Genomic DNA, 25,456 nt, shown 5'->3' on the forward strand with positions numbered 1-25,456 from the left:
AATGGAACATCACTCACTCTTTTTTTTTTTTAAGTCTAAGTAAGAAGAGTAAGTTTGCAGTGTATTTGGCTACAATAAATATAGACTTGACAGAGTGGGAAGGAAGTAAAGCCACTATCAGAATAAATCCGAGACTACTTAGAGATAGAGTTAAGACAAAGGTATCAGAATTCCATTCCAAATCTAAAAGGTCAGGCACCCTTTGGGATTTTCCCCAAAATTTAAGTTGCTCACATTCCTTCCACTTTCATTCCAAACCTGCTCTGCAAACCATCCTCACTCTTCCCACAATTCTTTCTACAGCTTTTCACAAAGATTTAGTATTTTTGTCATCTTAAATAATGGTTAAGTTCTTGGGCCAGGCCAGTGCTAAACATATATAAGCTCTTTCATTAATCATCATGAATAACCCACCCAAGGTATGTACTAGCCTCTTTTCATTGAGGAGAGAGTGGAGGCTTAGGGAAATTCTTTCAGTTGCCCATAGTACTATGGCTGAGATTTGAACTCTGGTCTGCCTTAACTCTCCATTCTTATTCCCATAGTATTTATCTCCATTATCAACTAAAATCCCATTTCCTTTGTGGCTAATACTATTAGACTTATTATTTATGTTGCCAGCAACTTGTGTTGACTCCTCTCCCATCCCATGCCTTGCCATCCAGTGTTTGGCCTCCCCACATCAGCAGTCTTTACTTTCATTTTTCTCAACCACAGTCTTCATGACTATACCTAGACTTTTTCATTCTCTAAAAACTGTTCTACTCAAGTATCATCATAATCCCCATGACCCTATTCTCTGGCCTCCATGTTCTTTTTACTTGTCCTACTTCCACCCAGACCACTTCAATAAAACCTCTAGCTTCTTCATCTCCTCCATTTTCTCCCAAAGCAAGTTAATTCCATGGTCCATCGCTTCCTTATGGAAAAGCCAACTAGTTTTTCCTTCTCAAATTCCCTAAGGTACTTATTTCAAACTTGCCCTTCCCCAAGAACTATGAAACTACCACTTCTACCTATCATTTTCAGTAAACAAATTTCAATTTCCTCTGTGAAAAGAAAGCTTCCAATTTCCCATTTCCTATATTACCAATTTATTTGCACACTAATCTTTATCAATTCTTGCATCCATCCAAAGATAATTCCATTCATTTATGGATCCTCATTCCTCTCACCTCCTGAAAGGGCACTGCATATCAATTATTCTTTTTCAATCCTATCTCACTAAATTGTTCTCAGTTGGTTGGGTCTCAATATATAAACATGCTAATCCTTAATGGTTTAAAATTAAAAGGAAAAAGAGCCTTCCCTCAACCCTAGCTCTGCTTTATATATGGCCTCCTTGATTCTCCTTCACAGGTAACCTTTAAAAGGATTTTTTCTGCACATGTGCTGCCACTTTCACAGTGCATACACCACAGTGGATTTCCTTCCAGGTGTTTGCTAAATAAATATGATGTAACAAAAGTTCCCAAAAAGAATTTCCTAATCTTATTTCAGGACAAAACATGAAATTGAGGTGATTTTCTGAAGGATGGAGCTGGAGCTAGAGATAATACTCACACCCCTAGCTGAGAACTGTGACAGAAACAAGGTTGAGCCCCAGAAATGGATTCTTCAGACAGTAGTACTGACACCGGTAAATAGAGCCAAGCTGAAATCCAGGACGGAGCCTTGGAAAACCACACACCACCTCAGTGAGCTGGAACAAGGGTGGTATCTGTGGGGGATAGTGAACAGAGTGGAGATCCTACAGACTTCCCTCAAACTGTCTAGGTTTCTGTGATGTTCTATGTCCACCCAGAGGAATGAGGGCTATGCCTTCTTCTAAGTTGCACAAGGACATCATATGTGTCAAGAGCAGCTCTGACCCGGATATAGGATATAGTCAAAGGAATATAGTCAAATTAGCAGCTTTTTAAGATACTGCAAAAGATTTTGCCTATGTGCTGGATGGGGCCAGAAGTTCCCACCAACAAAAAAGTCACAAGTTTGCTACTATATTTTACACACCCTGACTCCATCCTACTGAAAAAATACTGGTACAAATATTTCCCACATTTTCTTGGCAAAACTGAGGTGGGGCGGGGGGAGGAGATACAATCTTAATACTCTTGCAAATACATGCAACTAGTTAGAGCACTAAGGAGCAATCAAGCAAAGAATGGCAAACAGAATGGACATATTTTCAACTGAGTTACAAACATTAGTCTCACTATTTTCATTCACGGATGTGGATTTTACAAGACAGCATGCTCATTAAATTTACATACATCAAGTTGAGTGGGATAGTTAACACCATGGAGAGTCAGATTAAATTTAAAATGATTGACTATTTGGAGAATTAAGTGAATATGCACAGGCAGCAAGTTGAAGCCGGTCAGGTTTGAGGTAATTCACCCAGAGAGGAAAAATTCTACAGACAGGTAGAGGCATGCCAGCTGGAAAATGTTTGTGGAGAGACAGGACAGTCCTCGATCCAAACATTCATGTGGATCAATAAGCATAATATCAGAAGGTAAGAACTGGAAGCACAGTAATATCAAAATCAAACATTAATTCTTAAGTCAAAAGTAATCCTCTCATTTCAATAGTGTATTAAAGCTTCTGTTTCATGAGTTAAAACTAAGAGAATCGTTCTTGCAAATAGTCTGTTTTGCTTAGTTTGCTCTTTTGTTTACAGCAACAAATTGGTTAAGGATTTTCAGAGGTCCACAAGATCCCCTAATTACTTCTCCTGAGACTTCAGATCTCAACATCCTAAAAGCACAATTTTGCCTCTATCTCCACTAAAAGTGTTCTTCTGTTCTTAATCACAATGGAATTCATCTTCCATACCATATGTCAAAAAAGTCTTGCTAATGCTTATCCCTACACTAGGGTAGTGTTTATACTATCATGAACAGATTAGTGCCAAATAAGGTGAAAGATTTCATGATCTCATTCCAGATCATTATATACACTCAAATCGTGCACATTAACTGAATCTACTATCTAGTTCGGCAATTTGTTTTATTCTTAAGTTAGGTTTACATAAAACTAGAAAACCTTTAAGAGATAAATACACCTTGGAAAAAAATCAGAATTAGCACTATTACTACTTTATATTCAACATGTCCATAAATATGCTAACCTTACAGAATAACTGATCTTTCTTTTGACCACTTTTTACTATGTTCTTATGTTTAACATTATAGTAAACTTTTGTTTTCAATGTGATTATAGAGATTTTTTTTTTTTGTTCCGCCAATACTGATGTTGGATTTTCACTGTTCTATCCATGGCATCTTTACTCAATCCCCATTAAAATTAATAGGAATCCAGACAGCTAGCTCGTTAACAGGACAGCAGCCAGAAAACAGTATTTATCCAGAGACTAATAAAGAACTCACATAAAATGTTTGACCAAATACTCTAGCTGGAGCTTATAGGAAGTGTAAAGTATCTCAATTTAAAACCAAATTTCAATTTGTCCCAGAGCCAGTATCAAAAAACAAAAAAGAAACTCAAGCATCACTTTTCTTCCATATGAGTTTTAGCTGAATAGACAAGAAATGAAATTAATATGCAGGGAGCTGCACAACTAATTTATTTTGAAATATTATCTTACTGGAACTGGTCAAGCATATACATAAGAACGTACAATCACAAACAATTGTTATCTGATCTTTTAGATAAGAACACAGCTACTGATAAAAGTAGCTTTTTATTTGCTTTTCAACTCTTCTAAACAAATAGCCATTTCTTCACCAATTACACGAACGATAAATAGTCATTGGACTGAACATACAAAAGCCAACTTTTCTGAGATGAAAGAAGACTGAGAAAAAGTCCACACAGTTGGAAAAGAAGAGACTTACACACTTCCTAATTGGTGAAAGAGCATGCCTAAACTTTATCATAATACTTATTCTTCTTAAAATTCCTCTAACCATTTTATTGGTTCAACGAACTCTCGCCAGGCAAAATCCAATGCTCCTAAATCATTTATTTTCTCATTTATCTGGATCTAAAGAGAAACAACTAGGCATTGACATTATTCCCCCCTGACAAACACAACCCATGAATCAACTTGACAATTGCCTTAATACTTCTCTTTTCCTCCTCCTCCTCCTATTTGGATTATTATTCGGATTGCTTTTAAACCACCTTTCCCTAAACTTTTCAATTTCTACCTAAAGGAAAGGGAAAGGTGACAACTAATAGATCAAAACAAACCATTCCCACACAACCACTCTCATTTTATCTGATCAACCCTAAATATACTTTAAGTTGTTAGGAAATAAAAAATACTCATGATACAGAAAAGCAGATTTGTAAAGAATGCTAATACTTGAAATAAACTGCTAGTGGGAATCTATAGCAACCAATAAACAGAATTAACATAAAAGAATCTTTCTTGGTTTAGCTTTTCATTCCAACTATGGGTAAGATATCACCCCCACATTCAACACAGGCACTCATTCATTTATCTGAATGGAGACATAGCCATGCATAAATCCTCAAGACCAAGGATTAAGGAGGAAAAAAGTGATAGGGAAAGAAATAGGAAATAGAGTCTTTCACAGGTATCCAAAGAGTGAGAACATGGAATAAAGTTAGCAAGATGGTAAGGCACCTGGCTGGTTCAGTTGGTTAAGTGATCAACTCTTGGTTTAAGTTCAGGTATGTTCTCAGGGTCCTGAGATCCAGCCCCAGGTGGGGTTCCCTGCTAACCAGAGTCTGCCTGAGATTCTTTCTCTCCCTCTGCCCCACCCCACCACCTTCCACATGTGTGAGCTCTCTCTCTCCCTCCCTCCCTCCTCACATGTGCACACTCTCGCAAATAAGTTTTTAAAAATATAAAAAGAAGTTAACAAGATCAATCCTTCTCCCACCAACTACAGTAAGTATCAAAACTTATGTATGTGGTCATATTCTATTTTATAAGTTCATTGAGCTTTTTTTTCTTCTTCTGGACCTTATACTTCAAATACATCTGATTTGTTTATAAAAAGACATTCAAAAAAAAAGACATTCAATATTTAACTCTACATGTGCTAATTTTTTTTTTCATTTGATTGCTTAAACACAGTGTTACCAAGGCCGAAAAAACAGATAACTAGACAATACACGCAATATGCACTGTGAAGCCACTATGGAGACAGAGATGAGTGAAGTTAAATATCTGTTGTCCACTAACATACATTTCTTAGAAAAAAAGTTCATATAGCAGAGTTATCATTAAAGAAGTTCTTACAGTTCTGGACAGCCTGGGGGGCTCAGCGGTTTAGCGCCACCTTCAGCTCAGGGTGATCCTGGAGACCCAAAATCAAATCAAACGTCAGGCTTCCTGCAAGGAGCCTGCTTCTCCCTCTGCCTGTGTCTCTGCCTGTCTCTGTCTGTCTCTATCTCTGTGTCTCTTATGAATAAATAAAATCTTTAAAAAAAAGTTTTTACAGTTCTAATGAATCAACAAGTAAAATAAATATCAGAATCACTCATTTAATCAGAAAATACACAGTTTAAAAAAAAAAAAAAGTTAGCAGGATCAAGAATCTACCTTACTGGAAAGGCCAGTCTAGTGAGGAAATAACCATAACTCAAGTAACTGAAATGTAAAATGAGAAAAGACCTTTCTAAATACTTTAGGGAGAGAAAAATTGAACATATTAACTCTTGTCTAGGGTTTTTAGAAAAACCTTTATGGAACTGATTGTGTTTCATCTTCATTTCAGAAGAAGAGGACTAAAAAAAAAAAAAAAAAAAACAGGTGGAGTACTTATTTGGAGCCAGAAGAGGACTTTAAGAAGCTGCAGTACATAGAAATAAGAACAGCTTCTCAGTCCCCTAATTCAAGGTTTATTATGTTTGGAATGAAATCTCAGATTTGAAAAAAACTCATCACTTTCAAGAAGACAGTTTTAACTTTTATTGTACAATTCTCAGTACAATGAAAAAGGAGTAAAAAACATAAGTTTCTCACATATATTCTGTTAGGACACAAAATAATATAAGGGAATCTACAAATAAAAACTAGTGAGAATTCTGTAATGTTACCAGGTACCAAAATTCATAACAAAAATTGGCAATATTCTTAGTTTAAAAAAAATTTAAGGGCAGCCCAGGTGGCTCAGCGGTTTAGCGCTGTCTTCAGCCCAGGGCCTGATCCTGGAGACCCGGGATCCAGTCGCACATCAGGCTCCCTGCATGGAGCCTGCTTCTACCTCTGCCTGTCTCTCTCTCTCTCTGTGACTCTCATGAATAAATAAAACCTTTAAAAAAAAGTTTTAAGATAGTTAAGACAATGGATGTAAATGAGAGTTAGACAAATAGACTAATGGACAAAATCAAATCTCCAAAACAAATCCACATACATGGCAGGAACTTGAGTTTTACCAGGGGAGGTATGATAAATGAAGGATAAGAAGGACTATTAAATCAATAACAGAAAAAAAAAAATCAGTAAATCCACATAGGAGAAAAACTGTAACCATATCTTACAAGACATACAGATATGGAATCCTAAAATACAGAACAGATTTATGATGTCAGGATCAAGAAGGATTTCTTAAATATACAAAAAGCCAAGACCTTAAAGAGATGGATAATTCAGTCCACATGGAATTTGACAGTTCTGTACCTTAATCCATCTACCCCGAAAGAAAGTAAAAAAGACAAGACCTCGACTGGGACAAGATGCTTTACAGCTTATAAATGGACATGAATATTAATCCAAATAGGTGACAAATTCTATAAATCAATATTAAAAAAGACAAAATCTCTAGTAATAAAATAAGCAAAAGATATGAAGAAATTTATAAAAGAATAAACCAAAGGGCTAATAAATGTGTGAAATGTTCAAACTTCTTATGATCATTACAAAATGAATTATTTAAAGTAAGAGGTAACCTGTTTACAATTAACAGACCTACAATTAAAAAGCTTTATAGTACCAATGAAAATCCAGGGACATTCTACAAATTAACCAAGTGGAATCTTCAAAAATGTCAAATTCAAAACATAAAAGGAAAGTATGAGGACTATTCCAAAATGAAGGAGATTTTAAAAACTTGACAGTTGAATGAAACATATGATTCTAAACTGTACTCTTTTCCTATAAAGACCATTTTTGATACTACAGATAAAACCTGAATAAGGTCTGAGCATTGGGTGATAGAAATTGATCACTGTTAACTTTCTTATTTGGGTGGTTGTATTGTGGTTATGCTGAAGAATGTCCTTTATTTGTAGAGACTAATACTAAAAACTTAGTAGATTATGGGATATGAAGTCAGCGACCTACCATCAATGGTTAAGAAAAAAGTTTCTATACGTTAAAAAGTTTCTATACATTATTACACAGAAAGTTTGACATAGGAATGAAACTATCAGATTCAGGGTATTGTTCACCTTCAAGAATTAAGGAAGAAAAAAAAAGAATTAAGGAAGAAGAACGGAATTAAAGAGTATACAAGGCACTTCAATTATATCTGTGGTGGTGTTTGTTATGTTCTATTTTTTTGTGTACTTGAAATATCCTATTTAACAAAAGCATCTTTCAACAAAAGTAGATTCAACATTACACAATGAAAATAGTTTCAAAAGTCAAATTGTAAAAAAAAAAAAAAAAAAAAAAAAAAACCACAAAACAAAAGTCAAATTGTGAACACCTTTACTATTTTCTACGTTTCCCCACACTACAAGCTGATATATGTATTAAACAGGTCATCTAAGCTCTTAATACCAGTAGACACCTAAAGCACATGCTTAAGAGATAATGATAGGGTTTTATAAATGTGTTCTCTCCTATATTAGATAAAGCTGACAAACATCTTCCCAAGAAAAGATTAGGGCATCACTATTCATACTTATATACTTTGTACAATTTTAGGAGACCATTTTTCTTCCATTATTAGAAGTGATGACAGGAAGTCCAGAATTTAAAAACTTTGCCAGAATAATCTTATCAGTGGCACTCATTTAATGTCTATTAGTGATCACATCTAGATAGGTGACCTTTCTTGCATAGTTTTCATTCTTTCAGAGAGAAGTGAGAAATCAAAACAGGAAGCGATGAATGCATGAAATCTCTCTCCTATTATTTTAATATTTTTTATGTAACTGAGAAAACTGGCAATTAAAGTAATTTCCATCCAAGCAGAACTGCAGGTAAGAAGAATGTGGTATCTTAGAAATCTTAAAAGTTAGGAAGATGCAAATAACAGGCAATTATTTAAGATAAACCAGTTGGATGCTGCTGCATGAATTTAATCTAGTGGGAGATCAAAATAACAAAGGAGAAGTTCTACCAGGGATTTACACACAAGCAACTGTGAGAGGCAGGTTTAAAGAGTGCTAGGTCTGATAGAACATGGAAAAGTGTCAAAGAAGAGTAATGTTTGGGCCAGAACTTAAAGAGTAAGAGTTCTTTAGCAGAGACATGGAAGGGTGAATGGAAGACTAGTGCAATAACCCAGGGAAGAGGTAATGAAAGCTTCAACAGATTAGAAACAAAACTAGGACCTATTAAAGACGGAAATGAATGGATGTGACTAATGCCTGAGTGGGACCAAGAAGGATTCCCAGATCTCAGTGTGGGCTTCTGAGAGAGAATTAAGGAAGGAGCAGTTTTGTGAGGAATTTATTTTGTTTAAAAGAGTAAGACAGAAAGGTGAAGTCAACAAGATGGCGACATAGGTCATTGATTGCCAAAGTTGATAGATACCCCCTACAAAGGCAATTAACTATCCATAAGCTAGATAGCACTATGAAAATCCCAGAAACCAGGAATAAAGCTGAAGCATGCCCCTGACTGAAAAGACGGTAAGGATGGTATTAAAAATCAGGTATTCATGACACCTAAAGTAAAAAATTTCCAATAACTGATCCCAAATAAATAGAGGTCTATCCGCTGACAAAAAAATTCCAAATAATCCTCTTTGAAGAGCTCTGAAACAAAAGGTATTCAAAGATAAGTCATTTGAGGTTTTCTAGTCAAAGGAGCAAAATGAAAGTAAAAAATGTCTATGGGACACCAACAAGAGAAACAAAATATCCATTGTAGAAATCTCCAGAGGGAAAAAAAAAGGTACAGAAAGTCTAAAGTGATAATGGCTGAATCCTTCCCTAACTTGGGATGAGAAATGGACATCCAGATTCAAAAGTCCCAAGGGTTTCCAAATAGGTTGGACCCAAAAAGGGCTGCAACTGAGACACATTATAATTAAATGGCCAAAAGTCACACACAAAGAGAATGTTGAAAGCATAAAAAGGAAAAGGGACTAGTCACATATAAGGGAGACCCCCAAGACTATTAGCAGATTACTCAGTGGACACTTTCCAGGACAAATGAAAGAAACACTCAAAGTGCTGAAAGGAAAAAAAAAAATTCAACAAAGAATGCCATATCCAGCAAAGCTGTCCTTCATAAATAAAGGAGAGATAAGGACTTTCTGAAAGCTGACAGAGTTCATCACCGGTAACCTGCCTTACAAGAAATGCTAAAAGAAATTCTCAAGCTGAAATAAAAGGACACTGATCATCACCAAAAAGTATAGGAAAATATAAAACTCATTCACTAAAAAACTCCTATTCTGATTCTGTAATATTGTAATGGTGATGCATAAGTCACTTACAAAGCTAGTTTTAAAAGGTTAATAAACCTATGAACTATAATTTGTTACTGATAGACAATACTAAAAGTAATACAAATTGTAACACAACCTAAAAAGTAAAAGAAATTGTCAGCATAAACCAGGTTATTTTAACTCTAAGATCTTAATACAAGCCTCATGGTAACCACCAGGGGAAATCTTTTGGTTAGTATAAGGTATAAGGTATCATAACATACTGCCACAAAAAGTCAATCACAAATGACCACCACCACCACAATGAAGGAACAAAAGAATAATAAATCCTTATTAATAAATATAAATAAATAAAATTATCTTAAAAGACACAAAATGGCTGAATGGATTTTATGAAGCTCCAATGATAAGCTACCTACAAGAGAAACACTTTATCTGTAGGGGTATATGTAGGCTAAGAGTAAAGGAATGGAAAAATCTATTCCAAACAAACAGTAACCAAAAGATATCACTTTTGGGGCCCCTGAATGGCTTAGTTAAACATCGGCCTTCAGCTCAGGTCATGACCCCAGAGTCTTGGGATGGCGCCCCACATCAGAGCTCCCTACTCAGTAGGGAATCTGCTTCTCCCTCTCCCTCCACCAGCTTGTTCTCTTTCATTATCACCCTCAAATAATGAAATCTTAAAAATAAGAAAGAAATCACTTCTATCAGGAAAAACAGACTTCAGCTAAAAATGGTCACAAAAGATGAAGATTATGTAATGATGCAGTCAATTCATTCAGAAGCTAAAAAACAAATCTAAATATTTATGCACCCAATATCTGAGAACTTAAAAATATCCAGTAGATATTACAGAACTGAGGAGAAATTAACCACAATACGATGACCCCACACTCTTATCCAGACAGAATCAGTCAGGAAAGACCAAATTTGAACAATACTATAGAATGGATATATACAAAGCCTACCATTTATTAGCAGCAAAATACTAATTCTTCTCAAACACACATGGACCATTTTCAGGATTTAACATGTTAGGCCACAAAACAAGCCTCAAAAAAAAAAAAAAAAAATTCAACAAGATAAAATTCCAAGTATCTTTTTTGATCATGATGGTGAGATACTAGAAGACAGTAACAAGAGGAAAGCTGGAAAATTCAAACATGTGGAAATTTAACAATACCATCTTGCACAATCAATGGGACAAAGAAGAAATGAAAAGGGAAAAATAAAAATACCTGAAGACCAATGAGAACAGAATCACAACATACCAATACCAGTAGGATACAGTAAAAGCAGTGCTATGAGGCAAGTTTAATGCAGGCATTTACTGCTATAAACTGTAAACAGAAATATCCCAAATTAGGGCACCTGGGTGGCTCAACTCATTGAGCAGCTGACTCTTGGTTTCAGCTCAGGTCAAGATCTAAAGGTACTGCATCCAGGTCCAAGCTCCCAGGTCCAAGCTCAGCTGGGTGTCAGCTTGAGGATTCACTCTCTTCTCTATCCCTCCCCCAACTCTCATTGCACACACATGCATGCTCTCACTCTAAATAAATAAATCTTTAAAAGAAAAGAAATATCCCCAATTAATAAGCTGGCTTTATAGCTCAAGGAACTGAAGAAAAAATACTAAGCCCAAAATTAAAGAAATAATAAAGATTAGAAGAAAAACAGAATATTTTTTAAATGGCAGAGGGGGGGTGGTTATCATGAAACCAAGAAGTGGGTTCAAAAGGAAAAAAATGTTCAATTCTTAGGTAAGACAGAACCCCCAGAATCAGAAATGAAGGAGGAAACATTACAAATGCTACCACTGATATACAAAGGGTCATAAGAGACTACTGCAAACAATTCCCAAACTCTACCAAGCTATCATTACCCTGATGGCAAAACCAGACAAGGATACAAGAGTACTATAGGCTACTATGACCAATGAAATTAGATGCAGAAATTCAACAAAATACTAGCAAATCAAATTAAGTAGTACATTAAAAGTGATCATACACCATGAATAAGTGGGATTCATTTGACAAAATTCCACATCCAGTTATGATAAAAATTCAGTAAACTGGGAAGAGAGGGAGCATACCTCAACATAATAAAGGCTACATGATAAGCCCACAGTTCACCTGTCCTCAATTGGTTACTGAAAGTTTTTCCTCCAAGATCAGTAACAAGACAAGGGTGCTTACTCTCACCACTCCTAAGCAACCCAATACTAGAAGTCTTAGCCAGAGCAGAGGCAAGAAATAAAAGGCATCCAGATTGGAAAGGAAGAAATAATACTGTCACTATTTATAGAGGATATTATATATAGAAAACCCTGAAGGCTTCATCAAAAAACTGAGAATAGATGAATTCAGTATAGTGGCGGATATATATATATATATATATACATATATATAAACAAAAATCAGTTGCATTTCTGTACACTAACAATGAACTATCTGAAAAAAATTAATCTCATTTACAATAGAATGGGAAGTCAATAAAACAGGAATAAATTTAGTCAGGGAGATAAAGATCTGTACACTGAAAAGTCTAAAGCCATTGATGAAAAAAATGAGGACACAAATAAATGGAAAATATTCTATGCTCATAGGTAAGAATTAGTATTGTTAAAATATTCATCCTACCTAGAGCCACCTATAAAGTCGATGCAATCCCTATCAACATTCCAACCACATTTTGATAGAAACAAAAACAATCTTACGACTCGTATGGAACCAGAGAATACCAGGAATAACCAAAGCAATCTTGAAAAATAAAGGTGGAAGCATCATACTTCCTGATTTCAAACTACATTACAAAACTACAATAATCAAAATATTATATTGGCATAAAAACAGATACTTAGATCAATGGAAAAGAATCAAGAGCTCAGGAAGAAACCCACACATATATGGTCAATTAATATTTGACAAGAAAGCCAAGAATACTCAATGCGAAAGATGGTCTCTTCAGTAAGCAGTGTTGTGAAAACTGGATAATCACAAGCAAACAAAACAAAACACATGCGATTGCACCCTTGCCTTACACCACTCAAAAAATTAATTCAAAATAGATTAAAGACTTAAAATTAAGACCTAAAACTATAAAATTCCGAGAAGAAAATACAGGAGGGAAGCTCACATTGTCTTGAGCAATGTTTTTTGAACATGACAAAAAAATCATAAGCAACAAAAATACCATGTAGGCTTTCATCAAATTTGCACAGAAGCAGCCATCGATAAAATGAAAAGGCAACCTACAGAATGGTAGAAAAAATTTGCAAACCACACATCTGATAAAAGAGTAATATACAAAACATACAAGGAACTCATACAACTCAAAGCAGAGAAGGAAATCTTATTAAAAAGTGAGAACAGAATAAACCTCTATTCCAAAGAGGATAAACAAGTGACCAACAGTTTCATGAAAAGGCATTCAACATCACTAATGAGCAGGAAAATCCAAATCAAAAACCACAAGAGGATATCACTTCATAGCTATTCTTCTCCTGAAGACACAGCTAAGCATCAGACTATTGGGGATATTCTAACATGGAAGAGCTCCCATGCCCAATGAGAAATCTGTAAGGAACCAAAGTGGATAAAGAAAAGGCCAGAGGGCAAGAGGCAACACTCTGAAGGAAATAAAAATCAGAACAGGAAATCTAGAAAGGAAACTGGTAAAGACTGGCCAGAGAAGAGGAAAACCTGAAGAAAAGGAATGTCATGGTAACTAAAGGAAAGAGAAATGCAGACGAGAGGGAATGGTCAGCAGGGTTACATGTAAGATCTAATGATTAGAAAACAACTTACAGTTAGAAGGCTAAACATCTGGAGTAGCAAGAAGGAACCAGAGTAGTTTAGACTTCAGAGAGGACAGATTCTGAAGAGAATGAGAAAGGACAGGAACAAGGGGCAAAGGATACACTAGCTTCCCATGGATAGTGGGTGCATCCCAGAGAAGCAGCAACCCTAGACCATCTAAGAGATCCTGCATCCAGAAGGCAACACCAGCAAAGGAATGGGCTCATGGAAGACCAGGGCAGAGAACCAAAGGAGATGTCACCAGTGACAAGGGAATTATAGGCAAGACTGGGGAGCAGAGGATACAAAATGGCACAGGAGAAAAGAATTGGCATTTGTGATCTCCTATGCCTGTAATAGGCAAAATGGTCCCCCAAAGACACCCATACCCTAATCTCTGGTGCTATAAATAAGTTCTATTACATGGCAAAAGGGGACTTTGCAGATGTATTATGTTGGGCTGTCTGGGTAAGCCTAATCTAATACATAAACCCTTAAAAGCAGAGAACTTTCTAAAAGATGGAGACAAGAGATGCCACAGGAGAAGGCATACAGATTCTAAGCAGGAGACAGATTTGAGGTAACTGAGAGGTAGGGGCCCACACAAAGGATAGGAAGGAGGCCTCTGGAAGCTAAGGCAGCCTACGATGACAACAGGGATCTCAGTCCTACAACAGCAAGGAACTAGATTCTGTCCATCATTGAACTTGGAAGAGGTTCTTCTCAAAGCATGTGTTAAGAGCCCAACCATCAGACACTGATTTTAGACTTGTGAAACCAGAGAAACCAGGGGGGCCAGAACCTGGACTTTGACTTGCAAAACTAGGAGGCAGTATTTTGACACTTAAAGCCACCAAATCAGCTGTAATTTGTTACAGCGACAACAAAAACACCACCCCAGGGCATCCCTACCCTGGGCCAGAAGCATATTCTTATTCCTCCTCTCCTTGCTTCCCATCTAGTCCTGGAGCAGACAGATGCAGTCTAGAGAGCAGAGCAAAGTAAGGTAGACAAACAGAGGAGGCCAAGCTCACTACCCAACAAGTGTCCCTACTAGAGACTTGAAGTGGAGCCAGCTTGTAAGGGGGAAAGGGAGAAGCTTTTTTTTTTGGGGGGGGGGGGGATCAAAATTATTTTTATTGATCTTTCTGTTTAATCTCAAAGCCAACAGAAAGTTCTGGGACCTGCCTGGGATTTCGCCTAGAGGCAGGTAAGAATAAGCCAAGGGGGCTGATATAAAGAGCAACAGCTACAGTACATAAATCACTTTCAACTTGTACCTACCACATTCAACTCATTCAAGCATCAGTTAACATAGACCTACAGTAAATTCAATAGTAAATGCTGGAACTTGAATTCCAGAAATCAAATGTGTATATACAAGATGTTCCCACAGCTATTTCACAAAGCTAGATAAACAGAGAAACCAAGAAGAGCTTTCGGGTAATAATTTCACTTTTACCAAAATACAAATGGGAGAAAGAGTCCTTAAGTAGTCTAAGTGTTGGGATGCCTGGTTGGCTCAGCCATTGAGCATCTGCTTTCGGCTCAGGGCGTGATCCCAGGGTCCAGGATCAAGTCCTTCATCGGGCTCTCTGTGAGGAACCTGCTTTTCCCTCTGCCTATGTCTCTACCTCTCTGTCCCTCATGAATAAAAAAATCTTAAAAAAAAAAAAAGTCTAAGTGTTGGTCACTGCTTAGAAAACAAAACCCAACCCAAACCTTACCCAAAAACCCACTGAAACTATTACTCAGAGACCAAGTAAATCCAGCTTCAAAATAAAAATGAAGAGATCACAAATATTCAAGTGTTACTCTGTACCTCTCATTAAGTAATCAAGTCAGCACACTGAAGACTTAAAAAAAGTTCATAAAAAGTTTTTACTTTATCTAAAAATTACTTCAATATCTTTGGTAAAGTTAAATAAGGCTTTAAAAATTGCACAATGTCGGGCAGCCCAGGTGGCTCAGCGGTTTAGCTCCACCTTCAGCCCAGGGTGTGATCCTGGAGATCTGGGATCAAGTCCCCATGTCAGGCTCCCTGCATGGAACCTGCTTCTCTCTCTCTCTCTCTCTCTCTCTCTCTCTCTGTCTCTGTCTCTCATGAATAAATAAAATCTTAAAAAAAATGCACAATGTCAAAACTAAAAATTTAGATGCAAATTTTAAATGGTAAGAAACCCCTGTAGGTGCAAATGCCAAGACATTAAAACTGCAATTCAATGGGACTTCTTCAAAAGAATAAAATTACTATGAACAAGGGCATCTGGGTGGCAGAGTCCATTAAGCATCCTACTCTTGAATTTGGCTGAGGTCATGATCTCACGGTGGTGGGATGGAGTCCTGCATCACTGGGCTTTGTGCTCAGCAGGGATTCTGCTCAAGATTCTCTCCCTCTTCCTCTGCCCCTTCCTCCACTCTCTTTCATTCCATCAATAAATAAAAAATTTTTTAAAGTACTACCTACATCCAGCATTCTCTACAGACTTAGGAACAGCTTTAAATTTGTCAAAAATGCAATACCCTGAAAAGCCTGAGAAATATCATTTACCTACATTAGTGAAAGGAAAAGACCCTTCTCACAGCCTCAGAACCATCAGCAGGTCTTCCACTATAATATATTGTCATGCGGTCAATCAGAAAAGGGAAGGAGAAGAACCTATTCCTCATTAAAAAAAAAAAAAAACAAAAACAAAAACAAGACCTTAGTTCTCACAAACTTACTTATTAGCAAACTGGCCAGCCCTGACCCATCAATGATTTCATCTTACTTCTGCTGAGTAAAATGAGTTTGATTCCAAACAATTTTCTGCCAACAGGGATATCTGTTTAAGATTTAACAGGCGATCGGGCCCAGTTATTAAATATGTATTGTGTAAACACTTCAAAGATGCCAATATCCCTCTGCCCTACACATAACTACAAAAGGTTCAGAGTCTTACTCTTCTCCTAAGAGCAACTGAAAAATACCTCAAGCAATCACAGTCGGTACAGAATACCGTGAACTATATTCAGTAGTCAAGGTAGTTGTACTTTTAATGGCTTGTGGTGTTAAGATGTGGCCTTGTGAAGATCTAACATCAATAGCCTACTCACTCTGCATACTCAGATGGTACCAGCAATTATGATCAAAAAGGAAAACTTAAAGTAGTCACAAGGGAATGAAAAAAAAGTATCCTTCTAGAATCTCCTAGGTAATTTAAGTGAGTGGTTCCACATATGGTACATGAAATGAGGGTGTAGCTAAGGGCACTTTATCATCTTGAGTCCTCCAAGGTGGTATTGAAGAGGACTACCAAGATATAACCCTCATTAACAGAGGCAAAAGCTAGCAAAATATAAACCAAAAGAAAACAAAAGTGCCCACTTTGGCAGCTCATATGCTAAAATTACGGGGAGGGGGGAGGCGGTTGTTCAAGTCTGAAATAATATTAACCCACAGGGACAAAAGAGTTAAAAAGAATTATACATGTGTAGTTAATGAAAACCAACATTAGCACCTTTGTCAAGGGGATGCCTGGGTGGCTCAGTGGTTGAGCGTCACATGTCTCAGAGCATGATCCCAAGTCCAGTGATCAGGCCCCACATCAGGCTCCCCGCAGGGAGCCTGCTTGTCCCTCTGCCTATGTCTCTGCCTCTGTGTGTCTCTCATGAATAAATAAATAAAATATTTTTTTTTTATTTTTTTTTATTTATTTATGATAGTCACACACACACAGAGAGAGAGAGAGAGAGAGAGAGGCAGAGACACAGGCAGAGGGAGAAGCAGGCTCCATGCACCGGGAGCCCGATGTGGGACTCGATCCCGGGTCTCCAGGATCGCGCCCCGGGCCAAAGGCAGGCGCCAAACCGCTGCGCCACCCAGGGATCCCAATAAATAAAATCTTAAAAAAAAAAAAAAAAAAAAAAAAAAGAACTAACATAACAGGTAAGAATATCCCAAGCCTAGGTTTCAGGTAAAACAATACTAATGAAACCTATTGCTCAGTGATGAAAAGTTAGGAATCACTAACACTAATTAATCCTATAGAGATACAAATTAGGCATGCTTTCTTTCTAGGGCCTTCTAAAGCTCCATTTAGAACACCGTACACAAGTATTTGATGAACAGAAAATAAGCCATTATAAAGGTAAATATTTTGGTGATTCCAGCTGAATAATAGTCTCAAATTTCAAACAATCTTACACTCTAAATAAGTGAATTTTCCTAAAAACTCATTAGGCTGTCAAAACCAGCAGACGAAATAAAAGAGAGAAAATAAATTCTGAGTTGAAATATTATACAACTCTTCAGAATGGCATACAAAATCCTTTCCTAATTGGCCCCAAATTATCATTCCAGTCTCATTTTCCAAACCTGTCACAGGTTCTCCCCATGAGCTATTTGCACCTAGCTCTGTCTTGGCTCACTGTCATTTCCCCTTCTAAGAGAATGCCCTTTTCCTCTGCTTATTCCAACCCTGTAAGACAATACCTGCCGCTAAGTCCATCTTCTCTCTGAAATTTCCCTAAGCTACTATAATAACCTTTCAATTTTGGCTTCCCCTGAAGCTAATGAGGTATCTCACAACTTAATTTCTTCCTACTCTGAATTTATAAAGAACTTAACCATTAATTACCACCCTCCAGCACTTCTTATTTAATTTTTCAAACATTTGTTTTGACTCCTAGGAGATAAGCAGCTTGAGGGTAAGAACTATATATGTAACCATTTAGATGCAATTAGCTTTCATTTTGTGACAAATGATTTTGAACATACTTAACATAGTGGGTTGTGGGTCAAATAAGGTTAGCCATGAGCAGAGTCAGAATCTCCATTTTTTTTTGGAACCAACTGAAGGCAACTTCTAACAACACTGTGTGGCTCCACCAGAAAAGGCACACCCCAAATGACTAAGTTCTAGTCTCCTCAGATTTAAATGTTCTAGGACCACATGAACCTGGTTATCCTGAGAACTAAGAGAGGCATCAAACAAGAAAAAAAGATCAACAAATTCAGCACACATAACATACACAGCACCATGATCATCATTCTAAAATGCAAATGAACCCCAACAGAGCACTTAGGTAATCTTTAAGATTCAAAATGTATCATTTGAATGAATCACTGAACTCCACCTCTGAAACTAATAATAATTATATGTTAATTAATTGAATTTAAATTTTTAAAAATTAAAAATTAAATGCTGGGTAAGTATCAGGTACTATGCCAAGTGCTGCTTTCCACAGCTAAATGTTAATCCCCAAGGCAACATTTAAAAGAGCCATTATCAATCTTCCACTAGATAAAGTATAAGTGAAAAATGGGAGCTAAGAGGCTTGCTCAAGCTAATGTAATGACAGAAGAAAACTTCAAAGTCCGGTTTTCAACTCTAAAATCTGCACTCTTTGAACACGTCATGAAATGAGAAACAACGAGAAGTCATCGCCGAACTTAACTCCTATGCCATGTAAGTTTGGGGAAGTTATCTTTCTCATCACAAGGTCCCTGTTACTTTGGGGCTTGCTTGGTTCCTTTCGTGATTAGAATATAGAAAATCCCATTGAGGGATGCCTGGGTGGCTCAGTGGTTGAGCGTCTGCCTTTGGCTCAGGTCATGATTCCAGAGTCCTGGGATGGAGTCTGGCAATGGGCTCCCTCCATGAAGCCTGCTTCTCCCTCTGCCTGTGTCTCTGCTCTTCTTTCTGTGTTTCTCAGGAATAAATAAATAAAATCTTTAAAAAAAAAAGAAGAGAGAAGAAAATCCTATGGAGACATGGAACAATAGCTTAGTTTTAACTTACAGGGGATCTGGCCTGATCCTAAGTGGATAATCTTTGCTGCATGGATTTCTTGTTCATGTGTCCCAAGAGAGATCAGCTTCCTAAGAGAGAGGACTCAGAGGCGGTAGTATTCCTGGGTCCAGCTTGTACAGAACTACTTCTGAATTAGGCACTTTACTCTGATTATCATTTGTGGCTGGGGGACTGGTTAGCATTACTCTTTGCAAATGACATGACCGAAGCAAGTAAGGGGTATTAATATTGGTACAACGGCAGTCATGTTACAATATATAAATGTATCAAATTAACAAGTTGTACAGCTTATATTTATACACTATATGTCCAATATAGCCAATAAACAACTTATCATTTGATACTTGAGAGGGTTTTTTTATATACTCTATATATTAAACATATACACAAAACACAGGAAACTAGCATGCCAACTTTCCTCTGGTTCTTTTTTGTAATCCTAAAGCTCTGTACACCTAAAGTGCTATGCTATCTTCAATGACAAAAGAAATCACCCTATAGAACACAAGTCTTAAAAGTTTACTGTTCCATTAAATGATTAGAAGCTAAGGTTTTTACATCAACCACTTTATGAAAAATGTCAGAATTCTTACCATCATCTTTTCGAAAAGTTCTAAGACTTCATTCTCTGACAGTGATTTTGGAATGTTTTCCATCACCTCTGAAGAGCAATCATTGCTTGCAAATGCAGTCTTCAGGTTAGAAAGTGGAGGTCTCTCTTTCTTGCTCCCTGGAATTCTTATGCTGGCAAATTTATCCAGCTACAAAGATAAAGTAGCACATATGTTAATATCTCCTTCAACAACATTTATCTAATTGCCAAAATAAAAAACCCACAGGGTCAGTCACATTATCACTATGATTTCATCAGAAGCCATATAGCTCTAGAATCTCTAAAATTGTTAAAAACACAAAATGTTTTTGGTAACCATCCTGTCTAAAGGCAGAAGAGAAAAATCAGACAACCTCCAAAAGATTCCTTCTAATCTTAAATTACAGAAGATTCTAATGGCAGGCGACCTTTGCTTTACAGATTAGCAAACTAAGCAGTTTTATAAAAGGTAACTGGGCTAATTTAGTAGTTGGCAATCAAACTAATATTTAGTGTCTTAGCTCCCAGCCCCCTTGTCCAGTGCCCTTTTCATAATGCATACCGTGAACCGTGATTTAGGAATTCTAAGAGTTGAATTCTACTTATACCTCCAGAACTTGTAGATCTGATAAATACCACATTTCTCTTCATTCGGGCTGGTCTGTATTTGAATTTCATGAGCAACTATAGAGTAAGATGGCTAAAGCCTCAGAATATAAAGCCAGGGTTTTTGCTATAATGGGATTTCTTCTATTAAATGAAATAGTTCACTGATATTTCAAAGTGCACAGATATTAGTTTATAAAGCTAATTGTTTATTCATTGAAAATTACTTGATTTCATAAATTGTATTCCTCACATAAAACCCAGACTCAAAGTTACAAGTGGTAACAACCAAAAAGGCAAAAAAAATGCCTTAAAGTACTTAATAGAAGTATACTCAAAAATCACTCTGAATTGTTCAGTGTAACTATACATTACATTGTTTTTGCCATAATGTATATATCAATTTGTGCTATTCGTGGTAGCTACTAGCCACATGTGGTTATTTAAATGTAAATTAAAAGTCCAGTTCTTTGGACTGGCAGTTGCACTAGCCACATGTCAAGTCCTCAAGAGCCACATGTCAAAGCACATATAAACCATTCCCATCATCACAGAAAATTCTATCAGATAGTGCTAGTATAGCCCATTAAAGAAATGTGATATAAAACACTGAATTTAAAAGGACAAGTCTGGGATCCCTGGGTGGCGCAGCGGTTTGGGGCCTGCCTTTGGCCCAGGGCGCGATCCTGGAGACCCGGGATCGAATCCCACGTCGGGCTCCCGGTGCATGGAGCCTGCTTCTCCCTCTGCCTATGTCTCTGCCTCTCTCTCTGTGTGTGTGTGTGTGTGTGTGTGTGTGTGTGTGTGTGACTATCATAAATAAAATAAAAATAAAAAATAAATAAAAAATAAAAGGACAAGTCTTCACAGTATTATTTCACTAAAGAAACAAGATTTAAGTAAGATGCAAAGATAAACACTATCTTTCAAAACAGATCTTTAAGTTCACTGTGAAGATAAAGCCTAGGAAAAATGCCACGTACGACACGCACACATGGTCCATCAAACAGGATGTAATCCTTAAAGTACTAAGAACAGGACAGCTTCCAGTAGGATTTAGAAAGTAACAAAATACCACCACTGCTCTCATCCTCATAACAAAAACAAGCCAGAAAACCTCCAGAGTTAGTTTCTGTTGTCTTCAACCCATCAGGGGGCTGAGGACTCACCAGAACTCCTGGAAAGACTACCAAGAAATGACAAGGGGCTTTGATCCTGACAAACAGTTATAGACCAGTAAGTTAAACAAGGATAAAGAAAAACCTGCCAGATTTTTAATGAACTATTGACAGCATGGATTCTGGCAGGAGACTAGAATTCCAGGGAGCCCCAGGTATGAAGCAAGTCTACACCCACCTACCCAGGCTTCCCCTCAGGCCTTTACCCAGTGTATGAGCTAGAAGCGGGAGGGAGGGCGAGATGCCTCAAGGCATGAAGTGTCCCAGGAGGCCTCTCCCCAGGCAAAGAGCCTTGTCTTCCCAAACATTCTCAATTAGGCAAAAGACAGGAGAGCAGCCTCAAAGACAGATTTTGGACCTTCAGAGAATAAATGACAACTGCCACCTGAAGAGAGGGGTAGATACCAGGTCAGAGAGATATCCTGAAGAAACAGAGCTGCAAGTAGAATGGAAAACAAAGAGAACTCTACATTAACCCTGGAAAGGGCATCAGAACTTTAAAGCAGAAAGAGTTATCCCAGCCTTAAAAACTAATAGTTCAGTTAGAAAGCCAAAAGCAGAATGCCTGAATCTCATTAGTGCTAAGAAACCCTGAAGCCCCAGAGGACACTAATCAAATTAAAACAGCACCTTTGCCAAACCCAGTTCAACTAGACATGACACCAACTAGGCCCCCAAGTCCAGCAGCCTGAAAAAAAAGGCACACCCTTTCTTAGAAGTGTTAATTTCCCCAGTATTTAAATAAAATGTCCATCATATAATCAGATACTGCTAGATTCACAAAGGACCAAGGAAATGTCACCCACAGACAAAAAGCAACAGAACTAGAGATGGGCTGGATGATGGACTTACTAGTCAGACCATTTCAAGGGATATTTATAAAAACGCTGAAGAACATAAAGAAGAGTGGACACAATGTAAGATGGGCAATTTCAGCAACAGAGTCATGGAGATTATTTTTAAAGACAGATTAGAAATTTAAAATGTATCAACAAACGAAGAATCCATTAGGTGGACTCCAGAATAACCTGAACACTGCTGAGAAAAGAACTGGTGAACCTAAACCTAGATTGACAAAAACCATGCAGATTGAAACACCACGAAAAAAACACCAGAGAAACCAAGAGCTGTGATACAAAATGAAGCACTGTAACATAAGTATAATTGAGGACCAGAAAAAGCAAATGATACCGAAGATCTATTCCAGGAGGTAAGGACTGAAATAATTGATTTTTCAGAAATCAATTCTTGGATACAAGAAGCGCAGCCAACTATTAAGAATACCAAAACAAACAAGCCCTCACCCAAGTGCCTCATAGTCAAGCTGCTAAAAATTAAAAGGGCAAACCACAAAAGCACAGCCAGAGATACGAAGACCCATTATATACAAGATAAATATGTCACAAATAAGTAATTTCTCACCAGAAACTACAGAAGACAACAGAAAGGCATCTTTAAAGTCCTGGAAGAAAACTACTGTCATGTGGGATTCTATATCCAGTAAAAATGCCTTTCAAAAATAAAAGCAGAAGGATACACTTTTAGACAGCCAAACCGGAAAGAATTGATCTCCAGCAGACCTGTACTACAAAACGTGTCAAGAAAGTTTTTCAGGCTGGGGGGGAAAAAAATGGTATCAGGTTCCCAGATCTACCAAATGAAGAACAGAGATGTTACTCTATCAGATGTTTATAATACAAAAAAAAAAAAAAAGCTATATTCAATTCAAGTCAAATAACAATCAAGTGGCAGAGACAAGCATATAAAGAGGCAAATCTATATAGATATAAAAAAAAAAAACGCAGCAAGAGGTACACACGATGAATTATAGGGGGCGCGGGGAGGGCATCCAACTCATCTACATATTCCTTTACTTTGAAAATAACCAGCCAGAAACATAAAATTGTCTCCACATGATTAGAGGTCCAAAAATTAGTGTCCCTATGTACCTTAGTACCCCAATTCTTGATATTAGTTTTAAAAAATGAGGAGACACCAAAAAAATTAAGAAGTGGTACTGGTTCCTCCACCTGTCTTCTGAATCACTACTTCATTGTTGTAACTTCTCTACAGAGAATATCAATTCCTGAGTGTTAAACCTATGCTGACTCCACACACCACATACATACACACACACACACACACACACAAAAGTAACTTAATTAATATGTTAAACTCATAATGAAGTGAAATTAAGCAAACATCATTAATGCAACATCAATATTATAAATGTAAACATGTCAATGAATAGAAATAGTAAGCTTAAGCAATTCACAAGCTAATTTGTGAATATATAACCTAATAGTTCCATCAGTGATAGTTCAAAAAATTTTAATTTTCTCCACAAACCAAAACTTTCTAAATAAGATTCTCTCAAAGTCATTGAGCCTCTTCTGTGTTTTACACACTGTGTTAAGAGCTTGAAAGGCAGCATCAGGCTGGATGCATCTGTTTAATTCTTAAAATAAGAAAACTGCCTGTCTAAATAATAAAGGACGAGCTCCAACACACTTTTATATGTAATAATTTCATAGTATTTAACTTCTAAAACTGCATAAATGAAAAAAATTCCATTGTGCTTTTAGAAGTAGAACTGCTTTTGTATCAATAAACAGTATCATAATTTGTACAATAACAACAATAAAACAGAATTAGTACACCTCCCCCATAGGCTTAGCACCTAAACTCTGGGGGAAAGTTGGATTTTATTCAAGTGGAAAACAATTTCACACATTACCACTAGGATAGCTAAAGGCAAGGTAGGAAAAATTAGCACAAAGAGCCATAGGAAGAAAATACATATGATCCTCCCATGCTACAACAGTAAATTGAATTTGTTGAAGACCTCAGGCTTGAAGTAAAAGCATTCCCAGTGATCCTCTACTGAGCACTACAGGTAGATTCCACATAACCTGGGCATGACCGACAAGTTAGGTGCAAAATGAACTTTATCACATCATTTTAAACGCTCTAAAGTTTTGGGAGTTTGGGGGTGAGGACTGTTTTTGTTTCAAGGGAGGATGCTGTGACTCCACCTAGAAATTGGGGGGGGGCGAGGTAACACCCCCAATTTATCTTTCATGAAATTGCTCATACAATTTGCTTGAGGCAAGATACAATGGAACCTAAGAGTAAAAGTTTTAAAAGCTTTTGTCCATAAATACACAATAGAAATGCCCATTATGCTGACTAGAAGTTATTTGTGCTGTATGTGGCAATTTGGGAACATGTTTTGCAATTTGTGCGCGGACATAGCTGCTTTTCCTTTTACGTGAATGCTCTTGAAGTTGAGCTAGGAACACAACCTAAGGAGGTAAACTCCACCAATGCCTTGTCTTTGTTGAAGAATTGGTTAAACACACAGAAGACTGAGAGAATTCTATTTTAATGCTATTTGGAGGTGGTACACCACACTTAATTAATATGGCTTCAGCTGTGTCTGGGGTGTACCGAATTTTATAAATTAATATCACTTATCTTCACAGGAAGTTAAATGAGCACCCTACTGAGTATTATCTCACACTGATAATCAGTAATTACAGTTTAAATAAAATTAACTAAACCAAAAACAGGCTCTAAAAAAAAACTATCTGGATTTTAAACTATAGTATAACACTGTAATAGTGACAAAGTTCTATTACAGTGTTTTAAATACTAACAGCAATGATTTTTTTTAATTTAAAACAAAAGGAAGATACTGTAATTATTAGCCATTTTTAATTTGAAAAGCCTGAAAAAGTATCCTAAATGTACTTCCTTAGAACCTTTAAGGGAGTACCTATTTTCATGCAATCCAAGAGAATTAAGCAAATAAAAGTCCACTGTAATTTTAAGTCAATTCTATGTGAATGCATACCTGAAATCTGGAAAAAGACCATGATTTCAGGGTAGGGGGCAGTAAGACTGAGCTCCACAT

General features: G+C 36.9%; 1 protein-coding gene across 1 annotated transcript in view; it reads right to left on the bottom strand.

Moving 5' to 3' along the window:
• DIAPH3 (diaphanous related formin 3) overlaps positions 1-25,456 on the bottom strand; it is a 489,880-nt gene that overhangs the window by 422,958 nt on the left and 41,466 nt on the right. Inside the window, exon 3 of the mRNA XM_055336191.1 lies at positions 19,758-19,925. Coding sequence (XP_055192166.1) covers positions 19,758-19,925 — 168 coding nt within the window. The remainder of the gene's footprint in view (positions 1-19,757; positions 19,926-25,456) is intronic.

This window comes from Nyctereutes procyonoides, unplaced genomic scaffold, assembly GCF_905146905.1.
Source record: "Nyctereutes procyonoides isolate TBG_1078 unplaced genomic scaffold, NYPRO_anot_genome, whole genome shotgun sequence".
Classification (NCBI taxonomy): Eukaryota; Metazoa; Chordata; class Mammalia; order Carnivora; family Canidae; genus Nyctereutes; species Nyctereutes procyonoides.